General features: G+C 28.4%; 1 protein-coding gene and 1 long non-coding RNA gene across 2 annotated transcripts; one reads left to right on the top strand and one right to left on the bottom strand.

Moving 5' to 3' along the window:
- Nucleotides 1-3,313: 3,313 nt before the first annotated feature.
- LOC145270683 (uncharacterized) lies at nucleotides 3,314-26,420 on the bottom strand. Its single transcript, XR_013865511.1, has 2 exons — nucleotides 26,172-26,420; nucleotides 3,314-5,290 (listed from the first exon to the last, which is right to left on the bottom strand). It is a non-coding gene; the product is annotated as an uncharacterized LOC145270683 (long non-coding RNA).
- Nucleotides 9,426-10,319, top strand: LOC145270988 (uncharacterized). The gene is made up of 2 exons (XM_080126524.1): nucleotides 9,426-9,757; nucleotides 9,894-10,319. The coding sequence occupies exons 1-2, from the start codon at nucleotides 9,441-9,443 to the stop codon at nucleotides 10,261-10,263; spliced, it is 687 nt and encodes a 228-aa protein (XP_079982650.1). The 5' UTR covers nucleotides 9,426-9,440; the 3' UTR covers nucleotides 10,264-10,319.
- Nucleotides 26,421-27,067: the final 647 nt, after the last annotated feature.

The following is a 27,067-nucleotide window of genomic DNA, read 5'->3' as shown; positions in this document are numbered from 1 at the left end:
ATTGAAATTTAAACATTTTTGCTTCGGAGTTTTTTTCCCCTAAAAATTTGCATTTTCCTTTTATTTGTTACTTTAGTAGAACAATTACCTGGCACTTTTGCTAGGAGCAAAGTGTAGTATCTGTTCCGGCAGATGTTGCACTTTGTGACCATTGCTCTTGTGGCAATTGGTTATTGGTACATGTAGGGGCAACCCTATATGTACCATCCCCTTCCCCTCCCTCCCCCTTCACCTCACATAAAAACCGACCTTGTGTCATATTTTGCTTACGTGGGGAAGCAAATAAATACCAACTTTAGTAGAACACACATAACATTTATTGATACAAATTTGAAAATTTATTGATAATTTGAAAATTGAATGCATTATTTGTCTTTATTTTTGGTATGTAGAAATTACCTTTTACCTCGTGAGTTAAGCAAGAATTTAATAAGATATTTACCTCATAATTTAGTCATAACCAGAAGGTTCTTAAGAGAGATATTTGCTCTCCTATAATTTTTTAATTTACGATTAATTTATTTATCACAATTAAATTATTTTCCCATAGTCATAGTGGGTTTATTATTTAAAAAAAAAGTTTTAAAAAATAGGTTTCCTGTGAGATATTTTTATTCCAGTTAATTGTATACGTTTATTTCAACAAAGAATTTATTTCTCCTTTGGTAATTCGTTTATCCTCAAACCTTAGCGCCTCAGGTTTTAAGAAGAAAGTTTTAAAAGAAATATTTCCTTTCTTTGTTTTCGCCAATAGTTGGCAGTTGGGTGCATTTAATTATTGTAAGTCTAAAATGTGGGAATTTGCCCCGGGACTTAGCGTTAATAATTAAATTTAAGTTCTGACTTTAGTTTCACCTAACATTGGTTCTGTCCGTAGTTAAAAAAAGAAAAAAATATTTATGCTGCATTTTTTTTCTTGTGTGTAAAAAAAAAAAATTCCTTCTGTCCTCAGTCAGAGAAGGAAAAATTGATAGTTTTTATTTTAGGAGAAAAAAAAGAAAAATTCTGCTGCACTTTTGCAGTTAATAAAAGAAATTTATTTTTGTCCTCAGTCTTGAAGGATAAAATGCCTTCGGAGGTTATTCAATTTGTCTCAATCCAAAGTGCATCCTTGGAATTGGATTTTCTCCTTTGTTAAGCCCGACTTCGTATCCACTTAGGGTGAATAATTGATCATTTTATTTATACAATTTTAGCGTTTAAAGCTATTACTAACGCAAACCTCAGTTTAATGCATATTTGTTTTAACTTTCTATGAGAGAAAATTTACTTTAAAATTTAGGTAGAATTCTGTGTGATATTTATTCGGCTTTAGTTTTTATTTATTTCATATTTTTAAAAGCCTCAACATGTCTGCAAATTCTTCTTACCGTAAATTTGTAGAGGAAAGCTTATTTGCTATGGATGCTATTGTTCTCAACTTCAGCTTTATGAGGTCAGACAAAAATTGTCCTAAAGTTATCTTCGACAAAATATGACTGAGATTAGAGAGGGCTTAGACACGTTTCTTGACTTGACTGAGCAAGTCTATGCTTGTTTTTCTCCTGAGACTGTGGATTTAGAATTTCTGGACGTGGATGATTCTCGGGTAGATGCATTCCAGAATGCTGTTAGAGAAGCCATGCGTAGTTTAGTTAGTGGTAAGCTAGGTGATTCTATTAGTATCCCGGCGCTCTTTGATATACCGACGATAATGCTGGCCAAGGTTTCCGATCCTGAACCTAAATGTCCGATTGCTGAGATCAACTCTCTAAGTACTGGCAAATTTGGTTTAGTGAGGGTCAGGCCACAGTTAGAAAATTGTGTGGCAATTAAATTTAATCTGCCTAGATTGCAGCTTGCCATAAATATAGCTAGAAATGGTTTAAATTATTTGGAATTTTCAATATCCAGGAGGTGACTTTATTAATACAATCGAGCATATGGTAATTGTAGATATTAAGTATATTACTAAAATAAAGTTCGTTTGACTTCTAGAGTAGAAAAAAAATCCTCGCTTCTGTTAAGTTCAGAAATCTCTCTTGCCTAAGCTTTCCAATTTCTGAGTCGAATTTTAAGAACACAAGAAGGCTCGCGAAGAAACACAAACAGATAAAGACAATATATAAGGATATAATTAAAATACATTTATAATTAAAAAATAAAATTTAAAAGAAAGGAAGTAAAAACACTTAGTATTTTGTTAGGATTAGGATGGATTAATTACACTTAACTTGCTTTGGACATCTTGACTTCTTCACTCGCAGTGTTATCCGGTGTTTGTATCTATTTATAGGGGCGCACAAAGGAATAACGTTTTATTCATTTTATAAGAGTCATAAAACTTATTTAGAAAATAGTTAAGTTTACATGTAATTTATTACCTTTTTTTCTAATATATCTCATTCGTAATAATTATGTTATCTTCAAATTATCTTTACATGTAATTTATTATCTTTTTATTCGTTTTGTTTTTCTAATATATCTCATTCGTAATAATTATGTTATCTTCAAATTATCTTTACATGTAATTTATTATCTTTTTATTTGTTTTGTTTTTCTACGATATCTCATTCGTAATAATTATGTTATCTTCAAATTATCCTTACATGTAATTCATTATCTTTTTATTTGTTTTGTTTTTCTACGATATCTCATTCGTAATAATTATGTTATCTTCAAATTATCTTTACATGTAATTTATTATCTTTTTATTCGTTTTGTTTTTGGGATTGATTGTAAAACGGTCAGTCATGGTCACATATTACTGTCGTGGCCAAATTTGTTATTCCAACATAATTAGCATTGTATCTACTTAGAAAATAGCCCTAGTGACACAGCTAATATAACTGTATATTTCTGTTACAAATATAGTGGAAGTTAAATATAAGCTATATTCAGTGGTTTGGTATAGATATCAAGGAGGCAACTTTATTAATACAAGCGAGCATATTATAATTGTAGATATTAAGTATATTGCTTAAATAAAGCTGTTTATTGATGAAGAGACATGACTTGTAACACAACAGTAGAAGGGCACGAAGGGAAATTGCAATATTTATTTTATCTTCATATTGGGATTGTAAAACGGAAAGCCATGGTCACATATTACTGCCGCGTCCACGTATTTGACAAATGAGTTACTCCAACACAATATTTAAATAATTTACTCGATACATTTATAAGCAACTTCAACAACTAGAGATATATTCTGGACCTCACTCTGGGGCATTCGTCGAGTACAAAAAATGGAAACCCGATAAAGCAAACAATAACCCAAAAACACCAAAGAAAAAGTATTGCTCGTTTTCAAAAATGGTAGACATATACATACTGATTAGTTGATTCCTTTATATTCGTTTATTAGCTTGTAGTGCAAATATATGAAAGCAAAAATAAATTGATTGAAAAGACGTTATACTTTATCGTTTAACAAGTAAATGATATGTTACAATAATTAAATATTCATATCTCTGGATTACAAAAGCTCATATTGAAAGTATTGTATCAAAGGAAGTGTAAATTCCATTCTAAGTCTAATCTGGGCGGAAAAATCGTTATTATAAGTCCAACATATTTGTCTTCTGCACTTCAAACATGTTTGTCTTCCGTATGTATATTGATATGATTAAAGCAAACTTTTGTATAATTATGGTTTCTCTTTTGTATGTGTTCGCATATGTTGCAACAAAGTTGACTTCTGTGCAAAACAAGAACTACATATTTCACAAGAATGTGGTTTTTCCCCTGTATGTGTTTGCATATGTCGAAACAAACTTGACTTATATGTAAAAGAAGAACCACATATTTCACAAGAATGTGGTTTTTCTCCTGTATGTGTTAACATATGTCGCAACAAATGTGACTTCTGTGTAAAAGACGAACCACATACTTCACAAGAATGTGTTTTTTCTCCTGTATGTGTAAACATATGTCGCAACAAATGTGACTTTCGGGCAAAAGAAGAACCACATACTTCACAAGAATGTGGTTTTTCTCCTGTATGTGTTTGCATATGTTGAAACAAATGTGACGTTTGTGTAAAAGAAGAACCACATATTTCACAAGAATGTGGTTTTTTTCCTGTATGTGTTCGCATATGTTGCAACAAATTGAACTTCTGTGTAAAGGAAGAACCACATACTTCACAAGAATGCGGTTTTTCTCCTGTATGTGTTGACTTATGTCGCAACAAATGTGACGTTTGTGTAAAAGAAGAACCACATATTTCACAAGAATGTGGTTTGTCTCCTGTATGTGTTAACATATGTCGCAACAAATGTGACTTACGTATAAAAGAAGAACCACATACTTCACAAGAATGCGGTTTATCTCCTTTATGTGTAAACATATGTTGCAACAAAGTAAACTTCCGTGTAAAAGAAGAACCACATACTTCACAAGAATGTGGTTTGTCTCCTGTTTGTGTTGACATATGTCGCAACAAATGTGACTTTTGTGTAAAAGAAGAACTACATACTTCACAAGAATGTGGTTTGTCTTCCGTGTGTGTTCCCATATGTTGCAATAAATGTGATTTTCTTGTAAAACAGGAACTACATACTTTACAAGAATGTAGTTTGTTTTCCATATTTGCATATAGTAAAACCAACTTTATTTCAATGAGAAAAAATTATTAGTCTATAGTACGTGTTCGAATGTTCCACAATAAAAAATGACATTTCACTAATAAAAACCTACCTACATTTATTAAAAAAAAATTATTTTCTATTTGTTTCTATTTTACTTAACCGTTGGTCTTTGATTCATCAAATTTTTACAGAAGTATTTTTCTTTTTTCGCTTTAGACTTAAAGTTTTTTTTTAATTATAAACGAATGATTTTTTGCGTTTTTCACATTTTAGTTTATGCATTTTTCGATGTTTAGTTTATTTTGCAAAAACCAAACAAACTCTTAAACATTTTCCCACCTTTGTTAGTAAAATATGTGTTCATTTCATCAACTCTAATTTGTGTTTATTCTGTTTAGATACTAAATAAAATTTTTCTTCTTTCTTAACATTATAGATGTATGACTGTTTTTGCAGTTTTAAGTTTTCATGCATTTTTACATTGATGGTAAGGCTATATGTAAAAGAATTAATACACATAACAAGAACAATGTTTTGAACTAATTTGCATCAAATTTTATGTCACGTGTTTCACTAGTGTACAATTTCTTTTCTTTCTGATATTTTCATGAATGTTATATGTGGACATTTCCAAATATGTGATGAGTTTCTTACATCATCAACGGAAAATGAAGATCCATTCTTATCAAATAATTGATTTCTGTTGATTCCTGCAAACTCTGAAAATATAAAATGAATATATAAACTAGATTTCATGTGATATTTAAATTTTTACATATTCTTATAAAAAGTAAACAAATTAGTGATTATTAATAGGTATACCAAACTGGCCTAGTTTAGGTGCGAAAACTAATAAATAAAGTAAAATTTCCCTTAACTTCAACTTGCGATATCTCGTTTGTTTTTCGGGTTATTTTGATATGGTTTTGATTTAAATAAAATTTCATCTTTTGTCTTTATAGATATATAATTCTTTTTCTTGTGTCTTTAATAGTTTTTTTTTCAGGATTTTTCAAGTTATGCTTCTAATTTTGGTAAATGTCGCTTTATTTTTTACACAAAAAAATGCTGATGTTTTTCAAATTTGTTGCGCTTCATATTGTGAGTCTCTAAGTATATAAAAATGGTATCATTTTAAAGAAAAAAGGTCACTTAATACCATGGCGAGGTTATGAAAAGGTTATAAGTTGTTTTTCTAAAAAGAAATCCAACTTGAAAACTTCAGTGAAAGAAACATGAAAGAAATTTTATAGTAAGAATTCCGAAAAAGGCATCGTTTTGTAGAGGAATATCTCCTCTTTAATAATCTGTTGGTGTCATGTTTATGGCCCCATAAATCAAGGAGCGCACACTAATAAAAGTTGGGGTACCTACAGAGATTTTCAACTTAATGCCAGAGAGACCAATTATCAACTGTCAGCTAGCCAGTAGCCACACAGCAGCACAACGTACTGACTGACTGAACGGGAAAACATAAACAAACAACTCGTTTCACTATGGACTTACCAAAGTTCTTAGGTGAGTTTGTTTTTTTCTTTAATATTTAAAAGTTATAGAAAGATATTTTTTTAATTAATATTTTTAGAACGTCGTTAAAAAAATGAAAATTTACAATTTAAAAAATAATGCCAGTTTATTTTCTATAGCTTTTTTCAAACTTTCATATGTTCTTTCGTCGCTTTCTCCTTCGGTTACAGTTGGATAAACTTCAGCATTGTTAAATTATTTTAATTAAATTAATTAATAAAACCGTGTACAAAACATTTTTAGTTGTGTGGGACTGACGGAAACTTTTATTTTTTTCGGTTGGATAAACTTTAGCATTGTTAAATTATTTTAATTAAATTCCATAAACAAAACGTTCGGCTAGTGGCTTATGATGATAAAGTATGTGTTTTTGTTATTGTTCAGAAACATAAGTTTTTTTAATTATGAAAAAAAAAGAGAATTAAAAAAATATATTTAAAATAAATTACTTAAAATAAGCATTATTTATTTACTATTTTTTTGTTTTGGATTCGCCCAACATGTCTAAATTTACGCTTTGTAGAAAAAAACTGACTAAACTCAGTTCGAAGGTTATATATTAGCAAATATATTAAATTATTTTGTTCTAAAATTTTAAAATAATTACATAAAACCTTTTTATGTCAGCATTAACAGAAATTGTGACAGAACGCATATTAATTTTTTTTTGTCGTCACCTGGACGTTAGGGTAGGTCGATTTTGAAACCACGGCAAGACTGAGGTAGAGAAAGTTGCTAAATAACATTTATAACACTGCAAAATATTTTTTCCCAAAACCTCGTAATTTTTTGAGCAAATGAATTTAAAGATTGAAAATTTTCAATATCCTGGCTGTACATCGCTGAATGCCGGTGTTAAATGAAAGAATAAGCATGTCATATTAATACCGCTTCTTTTTAAGAAAAAATATGAAGAAAGTATAAGCAATATTTTTTAAATTTGTTTGTTATGTATGTTATCTTCAGATAACTTAATGAGTGCCGGAAAAAAAAAACTCTGCTAAAGATTTCATTTAAAATAAATTTTAAAAATTTATAACAAGGGCTTTATTTTACCCGGTTCATCTTTCCTTCAACACCGTCTACTAATTTGTTTCATTTTCTCGCTCGCTCGCTCACGTGTGTTGTGTTTACTCTTTAGTAACAGGCTGATTTCAAATACAAAAACTACATTTTGCATTTTATATCTAAGCACATTTTAATTAATAAGAGAAAGAAATATATATTTTATATCTTTGTGCTATTTGACAGGTTTTTTTTATTAAAAATAACATTTTTCTACGCAAGGCTATTTGTGTGTGAATTAATCGACTTGTGTTTTTAAACTGTTTTCGCTGAGTAAAACCATTATTATTTTTTTATATATATTTATCTATTTTTCCTAATTTAAATTAATAATTTTCTATTTTCTATTTCTTACAATATCATTTAATATATTTTTGCAGATATTTTTCTAACAATGAGTCGAAAACGAAGTATTTCTACACGCAGTACTGATTCTACAAAATTTGCAGGCCCACCTTCTCCATTAAAAACTACAGAACCCTCTACTTTCCGTCAAGTTATTAAATATAGTTACTTTATGGAAAAATCTCAGCCAACTCTAAATGCATTTTCTCTTTCGAAATTAATGGCAAATAAAATTGTGGATATTTGGAAGGCAGTAAATCCCCGTTTGCCCCTATTGACTGAAAAATGGATTATATATAAAGTGCAAGATACTTGCTTTAGAAAAGTTAAGCAAATAAACAGAAAATCCTTATCAAAAGTCGCTAAAAATATTCTGGTCGAAAAACTTGACAAATTATTTAACATTTCATCGTGTTCATGTGATTTACCACTTGCAAGATGTAGTGACAAAAATGTTAAATGCAGAAAAGAAAATTGTCAAGCAAAGCACATAGTGTGTACCTGTTCTATCACAAAGAAGGTAAGTTTACTTTCATTTATTTTAATTTTCAATTATTTGTTTTTATTTTTAAAAAGGTTAATGTCTATATCATACATATCTTAAATTAAATGAATTTCGATACTTGTAATCATATTAATTACAAGTATCGAAATTCATTTAATTTAAGATATGTATGATATAGACATTAACCAAATGAGAAAAATTCTTACAATTTTTTATATGTAAAATAGCATTATTTCTAAGATAAGAGTAGAATAGAATTAACATTTGTCAAATTGTATATTTCAGGTTCCTCTGGAAGATCGGGAATATTTGAAGGACCAAAGAAATAAAATTGGACCCAAAGGCAATTTTCAACTGGGACCTGTTGATAAAGCAGCAGTATCAAAATCTAAAAAGTTATTTGTGTCAAGAGAAAAGCAAGTTGATTCATCCCCTCCTGTTGCTTCAACATCCCAAGGCCAAAATATTCTTCCTTCAGAAAATAGTGATGAAACAGATGAAAGTTTTGAACCAGAGGGAGAATGTAAGAGTATTTACAGCCTTATAAAAATTCCGCGTTATGCAATTGAACTCATCAGGGGTGATGTCTCGTCCAATTTAGGAGCAAGTCTCGCAAATGCTTTTCTTTTATATCTGCAGGCTGTGGGCCTTCTGAAACCAAACATTGATTTAAAAAATATTTTTTTGGACAAATCCAAAATTGATAGGGAAAAAGAAAGAACAAAAAATAGTGCCTATCAAAAGCATAATGAAAAAATTAGCAATCTTATCTGCATTGGTGTCGATGGGAAACACGACAAAGATACATTATTTTACCAAGAAACTGTTGATGATAAAGGGAACAAAATACAAAGAAAATCTAAAAGACAAGAACATCATTTGACTTTTACAAAAGAGATGGGATGCGAAAGTAATGGGAAATACCTTACTCATAGAGTGATCCCCACTGTTGGAGCCACAGGTGCTGTTCTGGCAAATGAGGTGTTCCAAGTGTTAAAACAATATGAAAGTGTTCAAACACTAAAGGCTGTCCTTTTGGACAACACTAGCACCAACACAGGATGCAAATCAGGACTAGTCTCTTCCTTAGAAGATAAAATCAAAAGGAAACTACACACAATTGGATGTTCCCTCCATCAGAATGAGCTCCCTTTTAGGGCAAAAGCCCAACATCTTTTACAGGCCCACTTGGAAAATTATGTGCCAGCAATCAACATCATTTGCCCCAAGTTAACTTTTTACAAGTGAGTAGTCCTTTAGAGACTATTTACTCTAAATTAACAGAAAATAAGGATCTATCTGGTGATCAGAGATTACTGTTAGAATATTCAGTAGGAATTTCGAGGGGCAAAGTAAATCCTAAGTATGCAGCCTGGAGGATCGGACCATTGAATCAATCAAGATGGCTTACTCTGGCAATCAGATTAATGTGCATATGGACACGAAAAAGTTATGCAACAGAATTAACCACAAAAATGCATAATCTGATTAAATTCATTGTCCAAGTCTATGCAGTTTGCTGGTTTGAAATTAAATTAGATAACAAATTTCATAACCAGCAACTGTATATTTTTAAAATGATTGGGCAAATAAAAAAGCAGCCATCAGAAATTCAAGAAATAGCATTGAAAAACCTTAAATTCAACGCTTTTGCCCTTTTGCCTGAAAATATTATTTTCTCAATGATAAAATCTAATGAATTGGAAGTGAGAGAAGAAGCTATTAAAAGAATTTTAACCATAAGGTAAGTAAACATTTGTTCATATAAAACTGATCAAATTGTTTACACTGATTTATACATTCATTTTAACAAAAAATTTAATTAAAATAAAAATTGTGTTTATTTGTTGAATTCAATATAATAATTTCTTTTTTTTCAGGAATGGGGAACCATCGAAAAAGCGTCTGAAAAAAATTTCAGATATAAATTTTAATGCTTCACATTGGTCGGATTTGATAGACCTTTCTCAAAATGGAGTGTCAGAGCCAGCTTTGACTGAAGACTTATCAGACAATGAACTTCGCGAATTCTTGATGAGTGGTAGAAAGCCAGATTTGCCTGATTTGCCTGCTCATTCACAAAGTGTTGAAAGGGCTGTGAAGTTGACATCAGAAGCCTGCCATTCAGTCTATGGACTTGAAGCAAGACATAGACATATTATTGCTAAAATTTTATGCCATGAAATGAGGCCATTTTTTGCTTCAAAAGGGGCTTATAGAGAGACCTTTGACATTATGTTACAAAAATAGTTTGATTTTTGTACTTTTTTCCCTAGAAGTAAGAAATGTTTTGGATTTGTTTAAATTTTTTTCCCCAAACAATTAAAGCTTTTCTTCTTTTTATTGACAACAAAAAATTCAATTCTTTTTACAATTTTTTATAATTATAACACACAGTAAGGTAAAATATGTCATTTCCAAAAAAAATGGGGGGGGGGGAGTTATAATTTTTTTAATATTTACCATTCCAGTTATTATATAGTTTATTTAAATAAATAAACCCACTCCTTGCTATGATCAAAACTGCAAAATACCAAATAATTTCACATGTAAATCTTTCACAGATAAGGATTTTTCCGTTTCAAAACAGACAATCTTTAAAATCAAATGCTCATCTAACGGCTGATGTTAGAAACCTAGTTTTTATATATTTGTACTTCCCTCATGTGGGTGCAACTTTCTCCACCTAGGTCTTTTACATTTTCCAAAAAAAGTTAAAAATCAACCTACCCTACTGTACATACACTCATAAACAAAATATTCAGTAACTGACTTATGGCGATAAAATATACATTGCTGTTATTTATTCAGAGGCATAAATGTTTTAATTATGGAAAGGAAAAAATATGACCGGCCCCCTATTTATAATAAATATTTTAATATTAAAAACCCGCCGAACATATGTCAACTTATGTCACAGTAACATGTATTGAGCGAGTTTTTAACAGTATTTTATCTGTTTTTTTATTTATAACATCTTTTTCCAAACTTACCGTGTTAAAGAGAGAACCAGACTCCATCTTGAATGTTCCAATACATCGTTAAACACTGTATGGTTTTCGAGCTGAATAAACATGTTACATCGAAGAAAAACTCGAAAAATATATCCGGTTAGGTAGAAAAGTAACCTATCTTGCTTTTGATAACATTTATTTGTTATATATTTGTTTTTTGACAACTTTTTCGAATCTATGTGTACAGTAATAAAAACCCATGTAACCATGTGATTGAACTTTAATTTAAATTAACCACACGTGGTCGCAAAATGAATGCCGACGCTCAAAGTGTATACACATTTTGACTCCTCCCTTTACTTAAAAATTCACCAAAAATCAGGAAATTAACGAATTTTAATGAAAATTGCAGTATTTTTCAAATAATGACCGCAGAATATAATGAACTAATTATTTTTACTTAACTTTTAGTGAAAATGTTTTATTTTGTTTAAACAAAAAATACCTTTACTAAAGTTATGGTTTTCAGTAGTAAATAAAAAACGCAAGAATTTATTTTTGCTTCTTTTAAAGCATCGTAATTTGTAACAATAAAAAATAATTTTTACAATAACATTACGAAAAAAAACCCTAAAGTCCGTAATTCTTGCATACTATTCAGGAAATTAAAGATTCAATTAGATTCCTATTTCAGTCACCTAACTTATTTAGGGTGAAATGAGTTTAGGAATTTATAGCCAAACCTAAATATTTGTTTTGGTAAATATCCAGATACGCTACTACAGAACACCGACCACTCTAATTTGTTTGGGTGGGAGGATGTGATGTGGGGGGGCGCGCGCCACAACATTACATCCGCCCCACCTTCTGCTCGCACCCCCAATGTACAAAGTAAAATCTTCGGAAAATGTTAAATGGTGTTCTAATTGGTAAATGTCGGTGCATTATTTACGGAAAATTTGAAAATTCGATGTTCCAGGTAAAAAAGAAAAAAAACCCAGATAAATTACCCCCCTACTCCAACTTGGTGTGCTTTCCTTTTCTTATTTTATTTCTTTTTCAGCTAATTTTAAATTTTCCACCAAAAAAGCGCTATAATGTATTTTTGAAAATTAGAAAATTCTATGTCCTGGGAAAAAAAATCCCCTCCCCCCAACGTAGTTTGCTTGGTGAAGCCATCGTTTATGCTACAGCGTGCATGCGCGTAGCATAAACGGAAGCTGCAAAATGGTGGTAAGAAGTTCGTGGGTTCAGGGGTAAATACCATGCAAACGGTAAATTTGCCCCAAGTTTGACTATCAGATTCGTTGTCAGCGACCTCAATTACCTATAAAAAAAAAACAAAGAGTGGTCGGTGTTCTGTAGTAGCATATCTGGATATTTACCTTTTTTCTTGCTTAAAAAAATAGCATTAATACAGTAAGTTAGGTAAACTGACTTTTTCGTTTAAAAATGGAATTATTTCCCTCTCGTTATTAACTTTTTTTTAATAAATATTTTGTGCTTTATATACATGAAGTACAATTGTTGAATGTTACTGTTTTGATTATATTCGTTTGGGGAGGAACAATTAAAAAATTAAGAAAGATTAAAACGAAGCGAAATTTAAGTTTCCGTTCCATTTTTACGACAACCATAAAACAGTGCATACTCAGCAAGTTTTATCGTAATTTATAAGCATATTGAAACACTAAATCAACATTTTATTTATTTTTTTGCATAATTAATAGTGGAAGTATTGAGCAAAATATGTGCAGTTCTTCCAGTGCTTTTGGAAGGGATTCTCCCATCCAATTTAAAAATTGGACTTCATCAGAATCAGCTACATACAGGACCCCGTGGAGACGATAAAAGTGGTTGCAGGACAGAATGGCTGGCATTCTGCAGCAAAGAAGGGTACCAATCGCAAATCACAAGTTATCGGGCAAATAGGTTTAATTCTCTATTTGAAAATGCCCTGGCAATATATCAGCATAAAGAGCACATAAAATTATTTCTATCTGTGTTTGCAACATCTTGCAATATAAAATTACAGAGTGTTTTGGCTGACATTTCTGATGAGAGACTACATTCCCTACTTGCTGCGGTTGGTTTGCTGAACATTAATTTGACCAAACCTTTTTTTTTTTACACAGTGATCACCACTTATCAAGGCCCGGAAGCCACTCAGGGATAAGGGTTATTGCAAGTACATTACGTTAGTGTGGGGATTTGGTGAAGTGTTTAATTAGGGGGCGGTTCATTAGGAATTTGTTAACATTGGACTTGAAGACATCCAAGTTGTAGTCCGGAGGGAAGCAGGCAGACGGAACAGAGTTGTTAACAACACTGTTCAGTATGTTGACTTCCATCACTATATCAAGAAAATGGCTCTAAGTTTAGAATGCTGGATCAACAATCCCCAGTTGTTATTAAAATCTGACTGTAAAGGTGTATTTAATGGGGAATTCTTTGAGGAAGGTAATGTGTCTCTCTGTATTAGTCTCACAGCCCCTGAACTTGTTTTAGAATGTTTGCATGACTTTTTAGAAGCAGGTGCTTTTGGAAAAGATGTAGATCAGGAGATGAGAGATGCCTTGAATTTTGGAGATGAGTTGTGAATGCTTGTGTTATTTTGATTAATCAGACTATTACTTTTATCTTTGTGTTATTAGCACAACCTTTCGGTCGCTTTTTACCCTGTCGCCTGATACATTTTCTCTACTACGAAAAAATGGGTTGGCTCTGCATTACAGGAATTCGAATTAGTATTTCTTCATGTAATATTTGTATGTAAACAAAATATAATTAGTATTTCTTTATGTGATATTTGTTTGTAAACAAAATATAATTAGTATTTCTTCATGTAATATTTGAAAACAAAATATAATTAGTATTTCTTCATGTAATATTTGTTTGTAAACAAAATATAATTAGTATTTCTTCATGAAATATTTGTTTGTAAACAAAATATAATTAGTATTTCTTCATGTAATATTTGTTTGTAAACAAAATATAATTAGTATTTCTTCATGAAATATTTGTTTGTACACAAAATATAATTAATATTTCTTCATGAAATATTTGTTTGTACACAAAATATAATTAATATTTCTTCATGAAATATTTGTTTGTACACAAAATATAATTAATATTTCTTCATGTAATATTTGAAAACAAAATATAATTAGTATTTCTTCATGAAATATTTGTTTGTACACAAAATATAATTAGTATTTCTTCATGAAATATTTGTTTGTACACAAAATATAATTAATATTTCTTCATGAAATATTTGTTTGTACACAAAATATAATTAGTATTTCTTCATGAAATATTTGTTTGTACACAAAATATAATTAATATTTCTTCATGAAATATTTGTTTGTAAACAAAATATAATTAATATTTCTTCATGAAATATTTGTTTGTACACAAAATATAATTAATATTTCTGTCATTGTCTGTTGTCAATCTTCAGTATAAACTTCAACTTTTCATGCATCCAGACATTAGCTAATTTCCACTAAATGGACCGATCTCAGGAGCTTCATCCTTACAATTAGAACAAAACCACTCCCCTAAAGTATCTTGATGATCAACTCCTACGCAACTAAAATAGTATCAGCTGTCACAAGAATCGCAGCACACCATTGGTGATGTTCCATCATTCGGAACAGAACAGGTTGGACAGAAAAAGGGACCTCCTTCTTCTATAAACTCAGTTGATGAAATATCATCATTACCCTTAATTTCCAAGAGCACAAATTTTTTAAGGAATGGACCTGTTTAAACCCATCCTTAAGAACTACCGTGGAACGAACATTATTGTCATTTCCAGTAATTAATTTGATTATTTTACCAGGACTCAAGAATTGTCTGGTTGGGAATCTTAATAAGTACTAGCTCTCCAACAGATAACTTGGGACCACAATTGCTCCCAATTTTGGTTTTCAAAGGGCACTCGCCCAGTTTAAACCATTATGAAAATGTCTTTTTCATTCTGTTTTTAATAATAAAAAAAATGTTCCATGAAAAACTTTCCCGTTTTCATTAATTAAATCGAAACATTTCCAATTAAACAATTACAGATATATGTTATCTTTCATTTTCTTTATTTACTTTTTTTCATAGTTCTTTCCGGAAGTTTAATTCTTTTGCTATTTATTTCATGTTTCGGCCATAGTTTTATATAATGATTTCTCCCTGAAATTTGGATGGCAGGTGCGTGAAATAAAATGGGCTCCCCAATTTAAGCAATAAAGTGTAGAAGAACCTCAATCGCTGATAGACCACTCAAATAATTGAACAAAAGACGAAATTAAAAAGAATGGTACTCATGCAGAATTTGACCCCCCCCCCGATTCCAATTATGGTAAGGGCTCGCCCAGCAATCACCAGATTCAAACGAGCGTTGTTCAAATGTTGAAACACTAAATCAACATTTTGTTGCAAAATTAATTAATTAATGATGGGAATAATTTTTGTGTTTATTTTCGTAACATCTGTTGACACAAAAATAATTTGAACATTCTCTTGAAAAAAAAAATCAAACTTTTCTCTACTTTCACCTAACTATTTACAATGTTCATATAAAGCATTCATCTTTTTTTATAATAAAAATTCCGTTTTCAAAAAGAAATGTTTACTGCCAAATTTCTTTTTAAAAAGGTGCAAGTTTTCCTGAACCCCACCCCACCCTTTCCCCTAACAATTTCTGGTAAAAAATGAATCTTTTTTTAGGAAAAAAAACAACTTTTACTGATAAATAAAATTTGCAGAAAATATTAAATGTAAATAAACAATACAAAATGCAATTGTTTTTAGGAATGTGTTCCATTTTCGCAAACTGAGCATCGCGTGGCCAGGTACAGCTATTAATAATAATAATAATGATATTAATAATAATAATAATAATAATAATAATAATATTAATAATAATAATAATAATGATAATATTAATAATAATATTAATAATAATGATAATAATAATAATAATAATGATAATAATAATGATAATAATAATAATATTAATAATAATAATGATAATAATAAAAATAAAAATAATAATGATAATAATAATAATACTAATAATAATGATAATATTAATAATAATAACAATAATAAGAATAATAATATTAATAATAATAGATATAATAATAATAATAATAATAATAATAATATTAATAATAACAATAATAATAATAATAATAGATATAATAATAATAATAACGATGATGATGATAGCGACGATGATTAATAATAATAAGAAGAATAATATAAATAATAATAACAATAATAATAATAATAAACATAAAAATAATAATGATGATAATAATAATAATAATAAGAATAATAATAATAATAATATTAATAATAATATTAATAATAATAATGATAATAATAACAATAATAATAATAATATTAATAATAATAATAATAATAATGATAATAATAATAATAATAATATCAATAAAAATAATATTATTAATAATAATAATAATATTAATAATAATAATAATAATATTAATAATAATAAGAAGAATAACAATAATAATAATAATAATAATATTAATAATAATAATATTAATAATAAAAATATTAATAATAATAATATTAATAATAATAATGATAATAATAATAATATTATTAATAATAATAATAATAATAATAATATTAATAATAATAATAATAAAAATAATAATAATAATAATATTCATAATAATAATAATAAAAATAATAATAATAATAATATTAATAATAATAATACTAATAATAATATTAATAATGATAAAGATTATAATAATAATAATAATAATATTAATAAGAATAATAAGAAAAGAATAATAATATTAATAATATTAATAATAATAATAATAATAATAATAATAATTAGTGTTGGGATGATTCCTAATTTTTATACGATTCCGATTCCGATTCCAGGAAAATATTGATTAACGATTCTGATACCAAGTACGATTCCGATTCCGATTCCTAGGGAATTTATTGTTTTGAAATATTCCAGGTAGTTTTATACTTATGGTCGGTAGTTCCCAAATATGTTCCCTAACTTTGGAAGAGATATTTTATGTCTACACCATCGTGTTTTAGTTTAAATAAAATTATTATATAATAAACTAAACGGAAAAATTAGCAAAATTTATTTTGGAGAAAATTTATTTTACTTAATTGGAATACAGAAAAAAAACTCAAAGAAAATAGAATTTATCCTTCAGAGAAAAAACAAATAAAATAGAATTTATATAACAGAACAAAAACAAGAAAATTAGAGAATAAATACACACGATTCATTATTTTGGTCCTCATAATTAACAGATTTAATGAATTAAATAAAAAAAATATAGCGGAATAGAAAGAAAATATATACTGATTAAATATAAAAAGATAAATATTTAATTTAATAATTTATAAATGAACGGGCGTAATGAAAAAAAAACAATATACCACGTGACATGGCGCCATAGATACAAAATAACCTTTCCAAAGTTAACGACCATATATGAGAAATACCATTAATCGAAAGTTTTTGTGTTTTATACCAAAAGGTAGGTATAGCGAAAAGTTACAATTAAAGGAATTTCAAAAACGATTTTTTGTTTAGCTATTGATAGTTGTATTTGTGACGGCAGTTCTTCAGACCTCCATAATTCACAAGGAGTAGTTAACACCTATTATTTTTTCTTACTTTTTCATTGCTTTTACATGTTGTTTCTAACGTGAAGAATAAGTTTAGCCAAACTAATTTTGAAATAGGGTATATCAAAGGAACACATATAAAAATGATACCACTATAAAAACAAATGAAATACTAGATAAAATTGAGCAAACATAATTACCAAAATTACAGAAAAAGATTTTTAAAAAAAACAAAAAAAAAATGGTGAAGTTTGTTGAGTGAAATGAATTATTGAAAGAAAATTAATTGAACTAATAGAAATGTTAAATAAAAAAATGTCACATTTCAATATTTTTTAATAATTAAATTCTCAGTGTTGTCGAAATTAAAAATTAAGTGATTTTTTTTTATTAGACTTCTTTCGAAGCTTGTTACCTTGAAAAATACATTTAAAACCCTGTTTTTTTTAAATAAATTGAAAAATAAACGCAATTAAAAAAATTTAATTGATAATTGAAACTTTAAAAACATATTAAACATTGAAAAATTACTTATCTCACAAATTAACGTCCAATAAAGTAGATCCAGTCTTCATACAGTAATTCGGTTATAATAAATATATCTTTCCCAAACTTAAAATTAAATCTTTTTTTTTTTTTTGGAGAGAGAGTGCTTTAAAATCGCCGGGGGGTGCCGCCTAAAATTTTAAAGAAGTAAATTTTAGGAGTTTAGTGCCTTTCAAAGACGGTTATCATAATTTATTATCATCATTTAATTTCCTTTTTTTTCCTCCCCCACACCTTTCCACGTGGTTCAGTAGTTAACAAGTGCTCCTGTTGCTGTCAGTCAGCTATCTTTACCTAAGTTTTAATTTCTAGTTAAAAGAATTTTTCATGAATGGAATCAGCATTTTTAAAAATTATTTTTTTAGTTGTATATATTGTATTTACTCTTTGAAGTTAAGGAGGGTAAAAAAAAAATTGGTGACACCTAGTTGGTGACGTAGGCAAAAAAAAAAAAGACACTGCGATTTCGACCCTCACTAATAAAACTGCTCTGAGTGACTAGTTGGTAATTTTTTGTTCCTTTTCTTTTTTATTTTGCCCCTCCAGTTTATTTGGATGCTTCATAGTAAAATGTTTTAACATGTTGGTTGTGGTTATGTTAGATGGTTTTATTCCTCGCGATATTTTAATTTGACAGACTTTGCAAATGGCTTTCAACTCATCATCTTCAACTTCAAAAAGACTTTTTTTGGACTTTGGGCCATATTAGAAAATTCAGTTTATCTTTAAACAAATAATTTACTATTAAATTTTGTTTTAAAGCTAGTCACTTATTTGGATAATTAATTGAAAATAATCCACTAAAAAAGACAAAAAGAAAAAATATAAAGGGATGGGGCGGTAAATTGTATCAACCGGTAGTAAACAAAAAAACTTATAGAATTTAATTTTTGAAACCAATGTATAAAAGTTTACATAATGAAATGCAAATATGCATTTTCGGGTTTGTATTACTGTCCACATAGATTCGAAAAAGTTGTAAAAAAACAAATATATAACAAACAAATATTATCAAAGGCAAGATAAGTTACTTTTCTACCAAACTGGATACAATTTTTTTTGTTTTTATTCAATGTAACATGTTTATTCAGCTCGAAAAGCATACAGTGTTTACCGATGTATTGGAAAATTCAAAATGGCGCCCAACACTCTCTTTAACATGGTAAGTTTGGGAAAAGATGTTATAAATAATAAACTAGACAAAATACTATTAAAAAAACACCGAATGTATGTAAAAATATGTCACGGTAACATATATTGAGCGAGTTTCTAGCAGTATTTTGTATAGTTTATTATTAACTAGCGGGGGTACCCGGCGTTGCCTGAGTGTTTGTTTCCGGGACGGGGGGGGGAGTTTTAAAAAATGTTATGGTAGGTAAGTAGGAAGGATCAAACCCGGAGTCATGAGTAAAAGTAGGAAAATAAAGTGTGAAAAAAAACAAAAAAAAAACATCTGCAACGTACACAGTTCGGCCACCAAGAAAAGTCCATTCCAGTTGTTTAGGAAAAAAAAAAAAAAAAGACTACGGTAGGTCGGCGTGAACGTGAAAATATAATGTGAATTGTCCAGCACGCTAACCACTACGCCACAGAGCACTGCAGCTTAGTTTAGTGATTTTAAATAACTTCACATGAAAGAACTACGAAGCCAAACCGGTGTTCTCTTCTCAACTGTTCCTTGTGAACGATCCCCAAACGGTGTTAAGTGGTGGCAAGGGGAGGAGGAATTTATTAGAGAGAAAATATTTTACCACTTCCATTGATCTTAACCGATTTTGGCCGTGACTTCTCAGCAGAAAAAGTATAGAAATCTAAGATTATCGAGGAATTTGAGAAATAATAAGCCTATAACACACCTCAGATATTGTTCTGCCGTTTGTGCATATTATATTTGCATGAAATATCTTGCTTTTTAATCCTATTAAGGTCAAAATCAGCCGAGAAAAATGAGTTCATTTTATTTATATAGAGATAACATCTTTTCCTGAACTTACCGTGTTAAAGAGAGTGTCGGGCGCCATTTTGAATTTTCCAATACATCGGTAAACACTGTATGCTTTTCGAGCTTAATAAACATGTTACATTGAATAAAAACCCGAAAAATATATCCAGTTAGGTAAAAAAATAACTTATCTGGCCTTTGATAACATTTATTTGTTATATATTTGTTTTTTGACAACTTTTTCGAATCTATGTGTACAGTAATACAAACCCGCATTTTCTTTTGAATTTTTTTTTTTGGTTGACTGTGTTCAATTCACACATGGTTGATGCGGTTCAATATTGCTAAACTATAAGTCCTTAGTAAAATTCTATTTATAAATACTTTTTAAAATGAAATTATTTAATTAATCGTAAATATTATTTAGACATAAAAATTAATTGATTACAAAACCTTTTAAAAATATATATATTAATTTCTTTTTCGTTCAGCAAAAAACTGCGCAAAACTTTTAATTTTCAATTTAAAATTCTAGAAAAAAGATTATTATTCTGCTTTTAATATAATCAAATTCAGTGTTTTATCTTTCTGGAGAAAAAAAAATAATGGATTTTATTTCAATGAAATTAAAAAAAAAACTTGACTGAATTGAATTAATTACCCTTAAATTAACGAAGGGGTTATTTAATAACTTTAGGTTTGGAAGAGATAGGTATGGGGTCGATTTTTTTGAAACTTCAAAAGAAACCGACTACTGTCAAAACTTTGCAAAATAATACAACATGATCAATTTCATTTAAGAGATATTTCTTTCAAAAGCCTTCTTTTAAAAAAAGAAAAAAAGTATATTGTTCTATTAAACCTTTTACTGTTTAAATAATTTGACTTTGCTCGTTTTATTTTAAGAAAATATAAGTTGAAAAAGCATTTTCATTCACTATTAGAAGATTTGTCAGTAAAAAAAAAAAAAATCGCCAAAAAGATAAGCGTTTTTTTAAATTTTTACTCGCAATGTAGAGCCCTGCATACTTCTTTTCAAGTAAACTCTTTTGTAGTTTTGATTACAATAGATCTGAATGAATGAACCTTGTAAGGGAGGGGCACTAAGCATTGCCCTGTTAATAATGAATTTCTTTGGTTTCTTTTTATAACATGCTATATTTCTCTCTTGCGGTTAGAAATATCAGGAAATTTTTTTTCTTTTTTTCAACATCAGACTAAAAGAATCATAATGAAGGAATCGGAAAATTAAGGTATTTTTTAACGATGCGATTCTGATTCCGATACCGCCCAAAATACACGATTCTTACGATTAACGATTCCGATTCCAATTAATCGTCCCACCACTAATAATAATAATAATAATAATAATAATATTAATGATAATAATAATAATAATAAGAAGAAGAAGAAGAAGAATAATAATATTAATAATATTAATAAAAATAATATTAATAATAATAATAATAATAATATTAATAATAATAATATTAATAATAATAATGATAATAATAATATTATTAATAATAATAATGATAATAATAATATTAATTATAATAGTAATAATAATAATAATAATGATAATAATAATAACAATAATAATAATATTAATAATAATAATAATGATAATAATAATAATATTAATAATAATAATACTAATAATAATAATAATAATAATAATGATAATGATAATAATAATGATAATAATAATGATAATAATAATAATAATAATGATAATAATAATAATGATAATAATAATAATGATAATAATAATAATAATATTAATAAGAATAATAATATTAATAATAATATTAATAATAATAATAATAATAATAATAATAGTAATAATAATAGTAATAATAATAATGATAATAATAATGATAATAATGATAATAATAATAATAATAATAATGAGGTCGGATTTAATGTGGGGAAATCCATCTCCCTAAAAAGGGCACTCTTGATAGAAACAAAAATAAAAATTGCCTCAATCTAGAATTGTCAGAACATATACTACACTTTGCTCCTAGCTAAAAAACCAAGGAATGTACAGTACCAATATTGTTGTTGGCTACCTTAAATGTTAATATTCCAAATAATATTCGATACTTTTAAAAGGTGCCTTTGTATTGTTTTTGTTTTACATTCTATAAAAATAAAAGGAGGTTAAATTTCACTTTTAAATCCGGGGACATTTTTTATGCATTCTTTTTTTGTTCTGTATTAAATAAAAAGGATATTTTCACCAGTAATTTAATAAACAAAAGATACCGTAAAAATATTGTTGTTGGCTTTTTTAAATGTTAAAATTCAAATTCATATTTGATATTTAAAAAGTTCCATCTCATCCATTTATTTTTTATTTACATTGTATAAAAAAAATTTTTAATCCAGGGATATTTACTCATACATTTATTTTTTAATTTATATTTTATAAAAATAAAGGAAATTTTAAATCCAGGGAGGGGACATTAACTCATGAATTATATATTTTTAAAAAGGACACCTCCACTTACTAATAATAATGATATTATTTAGAAAGCTATTCTTAACATGAGAAATTGGTCCTTGCTAAGTAATTTGTACTTTCACCTAACAATTGAAAAAAAAAGGCATTTTAGACAAAAAACAAAAAATGAGGTCAAAATCAAATACATCACCAACGATTGTTACCAAACGCAACATAAGTAACTCTTCTACCTACTTAGATCCATTTATTTTTTATTTACATTCTATAAAAATGAAGGAAGTTTAATTAAAAAATTTTAATCCGGGGAGGGAATATTTACTCATACATTATATATTTTTTAAAAGGATACCTCCACTTACTAATAATAATGGTATTATTTAGAAAGCTATTCTTAACATGAGAAAGGGGGCCCTTGCTAACTAATTTGTAATTTCACTTAACAATTGAAAAAAATTAAATATTTCAGACAAAAACAGAAAAAGTGGTCAAAATAAAATAAATCATCAATGATTGTTACCAAAGGCAACATAAGTAACTGTTCTACCTATTTGAATAATTTTTGTTTATGTTTTAACTCATTTTGAAGCGTTTATTTACTTGAAAAAAATTGTGCTGACTCTCACATTAGAATTAGAAAAATTGACTGATATAAAACAGCTATACTGGAAGTCCCGATAACCATTTAAAAATCAATAACTAAATAAAATACTGGAAGAAACCACAAAATAAATGTCACAATGACACCTTTTTAATGGTATTTTTGGTTGATTAAATCGTCATTAAAAATTTGTGGTAAACACTGGAATATTTAGACTTCCTATGCATAACGATTTTTGTATCTGTGGCTTATTAAATTGTTGAAGTACAGAATAGTTAACAACACTTAGGATCTAATCCCCATCGAAAAAAAAACGTAAGAAAGCAAAAACTGATATGAGTACAGGCCAATAAGTCTCCTGTGCGTCATCAGTAAGTTGCTGGAATCTGTGTTAAATACAGAAGTAATCAACCATTTCAACAAAAATAGCCCTCTTAGGGACACTCAATATGGTTTCCGTTCTGCTAGATCTACAGCAGATGTGCTTACGGTTATATCTCATAGGATTAGCAAATCTCTCGATGGAGGCAACCTTTCTAGGGCAATTGCTCTTGACATATCTAAGGCCTTTGATAGGGTATGGGATAAAGGTTTACTTCACAAGATCTCTAGCTCTGGTATAGCTTGAAATGTCTTCTCAATTATTAAATCATTTCTTTCTGATACGTTCATAAGAGTAGTAGTTGAGGGGCAAAAATCAGAAGATCACAGTATTAATGCCGGTGTCCCTCAGGGGCCCATCCTTGGCCCCATTCTTTTCCTGATCTACATTAATGATCTTCCAAATCACATCCTTACATCATTTGTAGACATTTATGCTGATTACACTACCATAAATGGTAGCACATCTAAGACAGTAAACGACCAAGTTCTCCCTGATTCTCTCTCCTCTGATCTTGAGCACATGGTACAATGGGGAAAGGAGTGGCTGGTTACTTTTAATGCATCTAAAACCAAGCTTCTCTCTTTACATCATCAACATTCTGATCCACATCTGGCATCAATTGAAATGAATGGGTCTCGTCTTCAGGAGGCCTCAAGTTTTGACAAGCTTCTGGGCTTGACCATTACTCCTGATCTTAAATGGAACACGTACATCAAATCTGTAGCCAGGGCCGCTGGAAAAATGGTGGGGTCTTTCTATCGATCCGGTAGATATCTCACTGCTGATGCAATTCTCTATCTATATAAGAGCCAGGTACGTCCAAGGAAGGAATACTGTTGCCACATCTGGGCAGGAGCTGCTAGAAAGAACTTGTCCTGCCTTGATAGAGTCCAAAATAGAGTCCGTAGCCTCGTAGGAGATGTCGTTTTCTCCTCCTTGCAACCTCTATCTCACAGAAGAGATGTTGCGAGTTTGTCTCTGATGTATCGTTATTTTCATGGAAAGTGTTCGACTGAGCTTCAGTCTATGGTTCCCCCTCGCCAAACTTTCACAAGAAACACTCGTCTAGCTGAAAACACTATCAATAATTCCCCCCACTCTTTATCTGTGCCTAAACCTAAACGTAGATTCCATGAACAAAACTTCTTTCTTAGAACTGCACGCCTGTGGAATTGTCTTCCGTTTACCTGCTTTCCGGCTGACTACAATATGTTTTTCTTCATTGTCTTCAAGTCTAACGTAAATAAGTTCTTGATGAGCCGTTTCATATGAGTTAACAAATTTGCCGAATTTTCATTACTGATGATTACTATATTTTCCAATTTCTACTATACACTCTTTAACCCTTATCCTTGAGTGGCCTCTTGGCCTTGATAATGTGTTGATGCCTGTGTAAAAAAAAAGCTCCACTCTCTTCTCCTCCAACAAAAGAATTACATATATTATTGAGTGCTAACTGGTCATGAAGTGGGTTCTCATTTTATATTAAATTTATATAAGAAAGTGATTACCCCCCTCCAAAAACTTCGATATTTATGATTTCTAAATTCTTTTTGCGGATATTTTAAAGCTGTTAAAACGTAGTTGCCAAAATAAAGTCAATTTTTTTTAAAGGAGTAAATTACGCTACAACAACAAAAAATATTACCAACTGGTCATGAAGTGGGTGCTCATTTTACGTTAAATTTATATAGGAAAGTGATTACCCATCTTAAAAACTTAAATATTTATTAGTTTTGTATTTGTTTTGCAGATATTTTAAAGCTTTTTTATAAAAAAATATTATGTACTTAACTGTAATTTCGAAAATAGTACTATTTTTAAAATTACGAAAATTCACCGAGTGCAGACAGTTATTTATAGGTAAAAGTAACTTTTTCGAAAAGTTAGGTAAAATTGCATACATATGTAGACAATGAAGATTTAACACACTCGGAAGTTTACATTTCTAGTCTATAGTGATACTTCTTTTTTTTTATTATAGTGATAGACTTTTTTTTTTACTAAATGAGTTTTCATATTTTTTTCATATTTTAAATTGGTTTGCAATAAAAAATAAATGTTTTTAATGTTTAAAATTATTTTAACAGTTATTGAATTTTTAAAAGAAAAAAAAAACTTACCTTTTATTCCAGGAATTAAAAAAAAAAAATCGGGATGAATTCGTTTTTTTTTTCTTTGTGTTCAAAACAAAAAAAAAACAAAATCAGGATGAACTAGTTTTTTTTTTCTTTTGTGTTCAAAACAGAAAATTTGTTTTGTTTGTTAGGATTTCAGAGTCGATAGATCGATTTTTTTTTACTCATGTCGTTTTAAGCAAAAACATTATTACATAAGTAACTAAAATTTCGAAAATAGTAATATTTTTAAAATTACAAAAAATCACCAAGTGTAGATAGTTATTTATAGGTAAAAGTGACTTTTTCGATAAGTTAGGTAAAATTGCATTTTTCTTATTGACAGACTTTTTTTTTACTAAAAAATACAATAGCAGTTGTACTCAATGAGTTTTCGTATTTTTTCATATTTTTGATTGGATTGCAATAAAAATGTTTTTAATGTTTAAAATTATTTTTAAAGTTATTGAATTTTTAAATTGTTAAAAAGTAAAAGAAAAAAAATCTTACCTTTCATTCAAGGAATTCAATAAAAAAATCGGGATGAATTCGTTTTTTTTTTTTTGTGTTCAAAACAGAAAATTTGTTTTGTTTTTTATGATTTCTTTAGTAAATTGATACAACTTTTGTTTTGTGTGTTCAATTCATTAAGAAATAAAATATATGAAAATATAAAAGAATCAAAATTAAAAGATGAAAAACACGATTTAAACGTGAAATTATTTAAAAAGAAAATCAACTGCTTAGGAACAATGGATTCAGGTCATCATAAAACGGTGTAATCATTATTTTGTTCCTCGTGTAAAAATGTCCATTTATTAGTTAAGTGTGCCGAATTGTTTTTCTATCAAGTTGAGATTATTTTTGTGAATACTTAAGGTTTGTTGCAATTCATTTTTTTAATACAATGTATTTAAAAAAAAATAAAAAATATGAAGACTTATTTTGTAAATTTATTTTTTTAAATACAATTTATTTGTCAATACTTAACTTTTATTTTGATTTGTTTTGTAAAATTATTTTTTATTATTTTATTGTTTTGTAAAATAATTTTTTTATTATTTTATTGTTTTGTAAAATTATTTTTTTATTATTTTATTGTTTTGTAAAATTATTTTTTATTGTACAATTTATTAAAAATATATGAAGATATTTATTTTGTAAATTAATTTTATATACAATTTATTTATTTTAATTTTAAAAATTCATTTTTTTTAAATACAATTTATTTAAAACTGTTAACTTCTGAAATACCGATATTATTGTTCACGTATTGTTTGCATAGTAACATATCGGTGATTAGGAGGACGTTTATTCCTTTTATGCGATTTAAGAATTGAGAGTATTTTTCACTCAATCTAATCTCCAATCTTGCCACAGGATCTTGAAGATTTATTTTGTAAAAT

Source organism: Euprymna scolopes, chromosome 46 (assembly GCF_053919585.1).
Source record: "Euprymna scolopes isolate OS-2025 chromosome 46, ASM5391958v1, whole genome shotgun sequence".
NCBI lineage: Eukaryota > Metazoa > Mollusca > Cephalopoda > Sepiida > Sepiolidae > Euprymna > Euprymna scolopes.
Note: the sequence above shows the minus strand (reverse complement) of the source record. Positions and strands in the feature narration are given on the sequence as shown.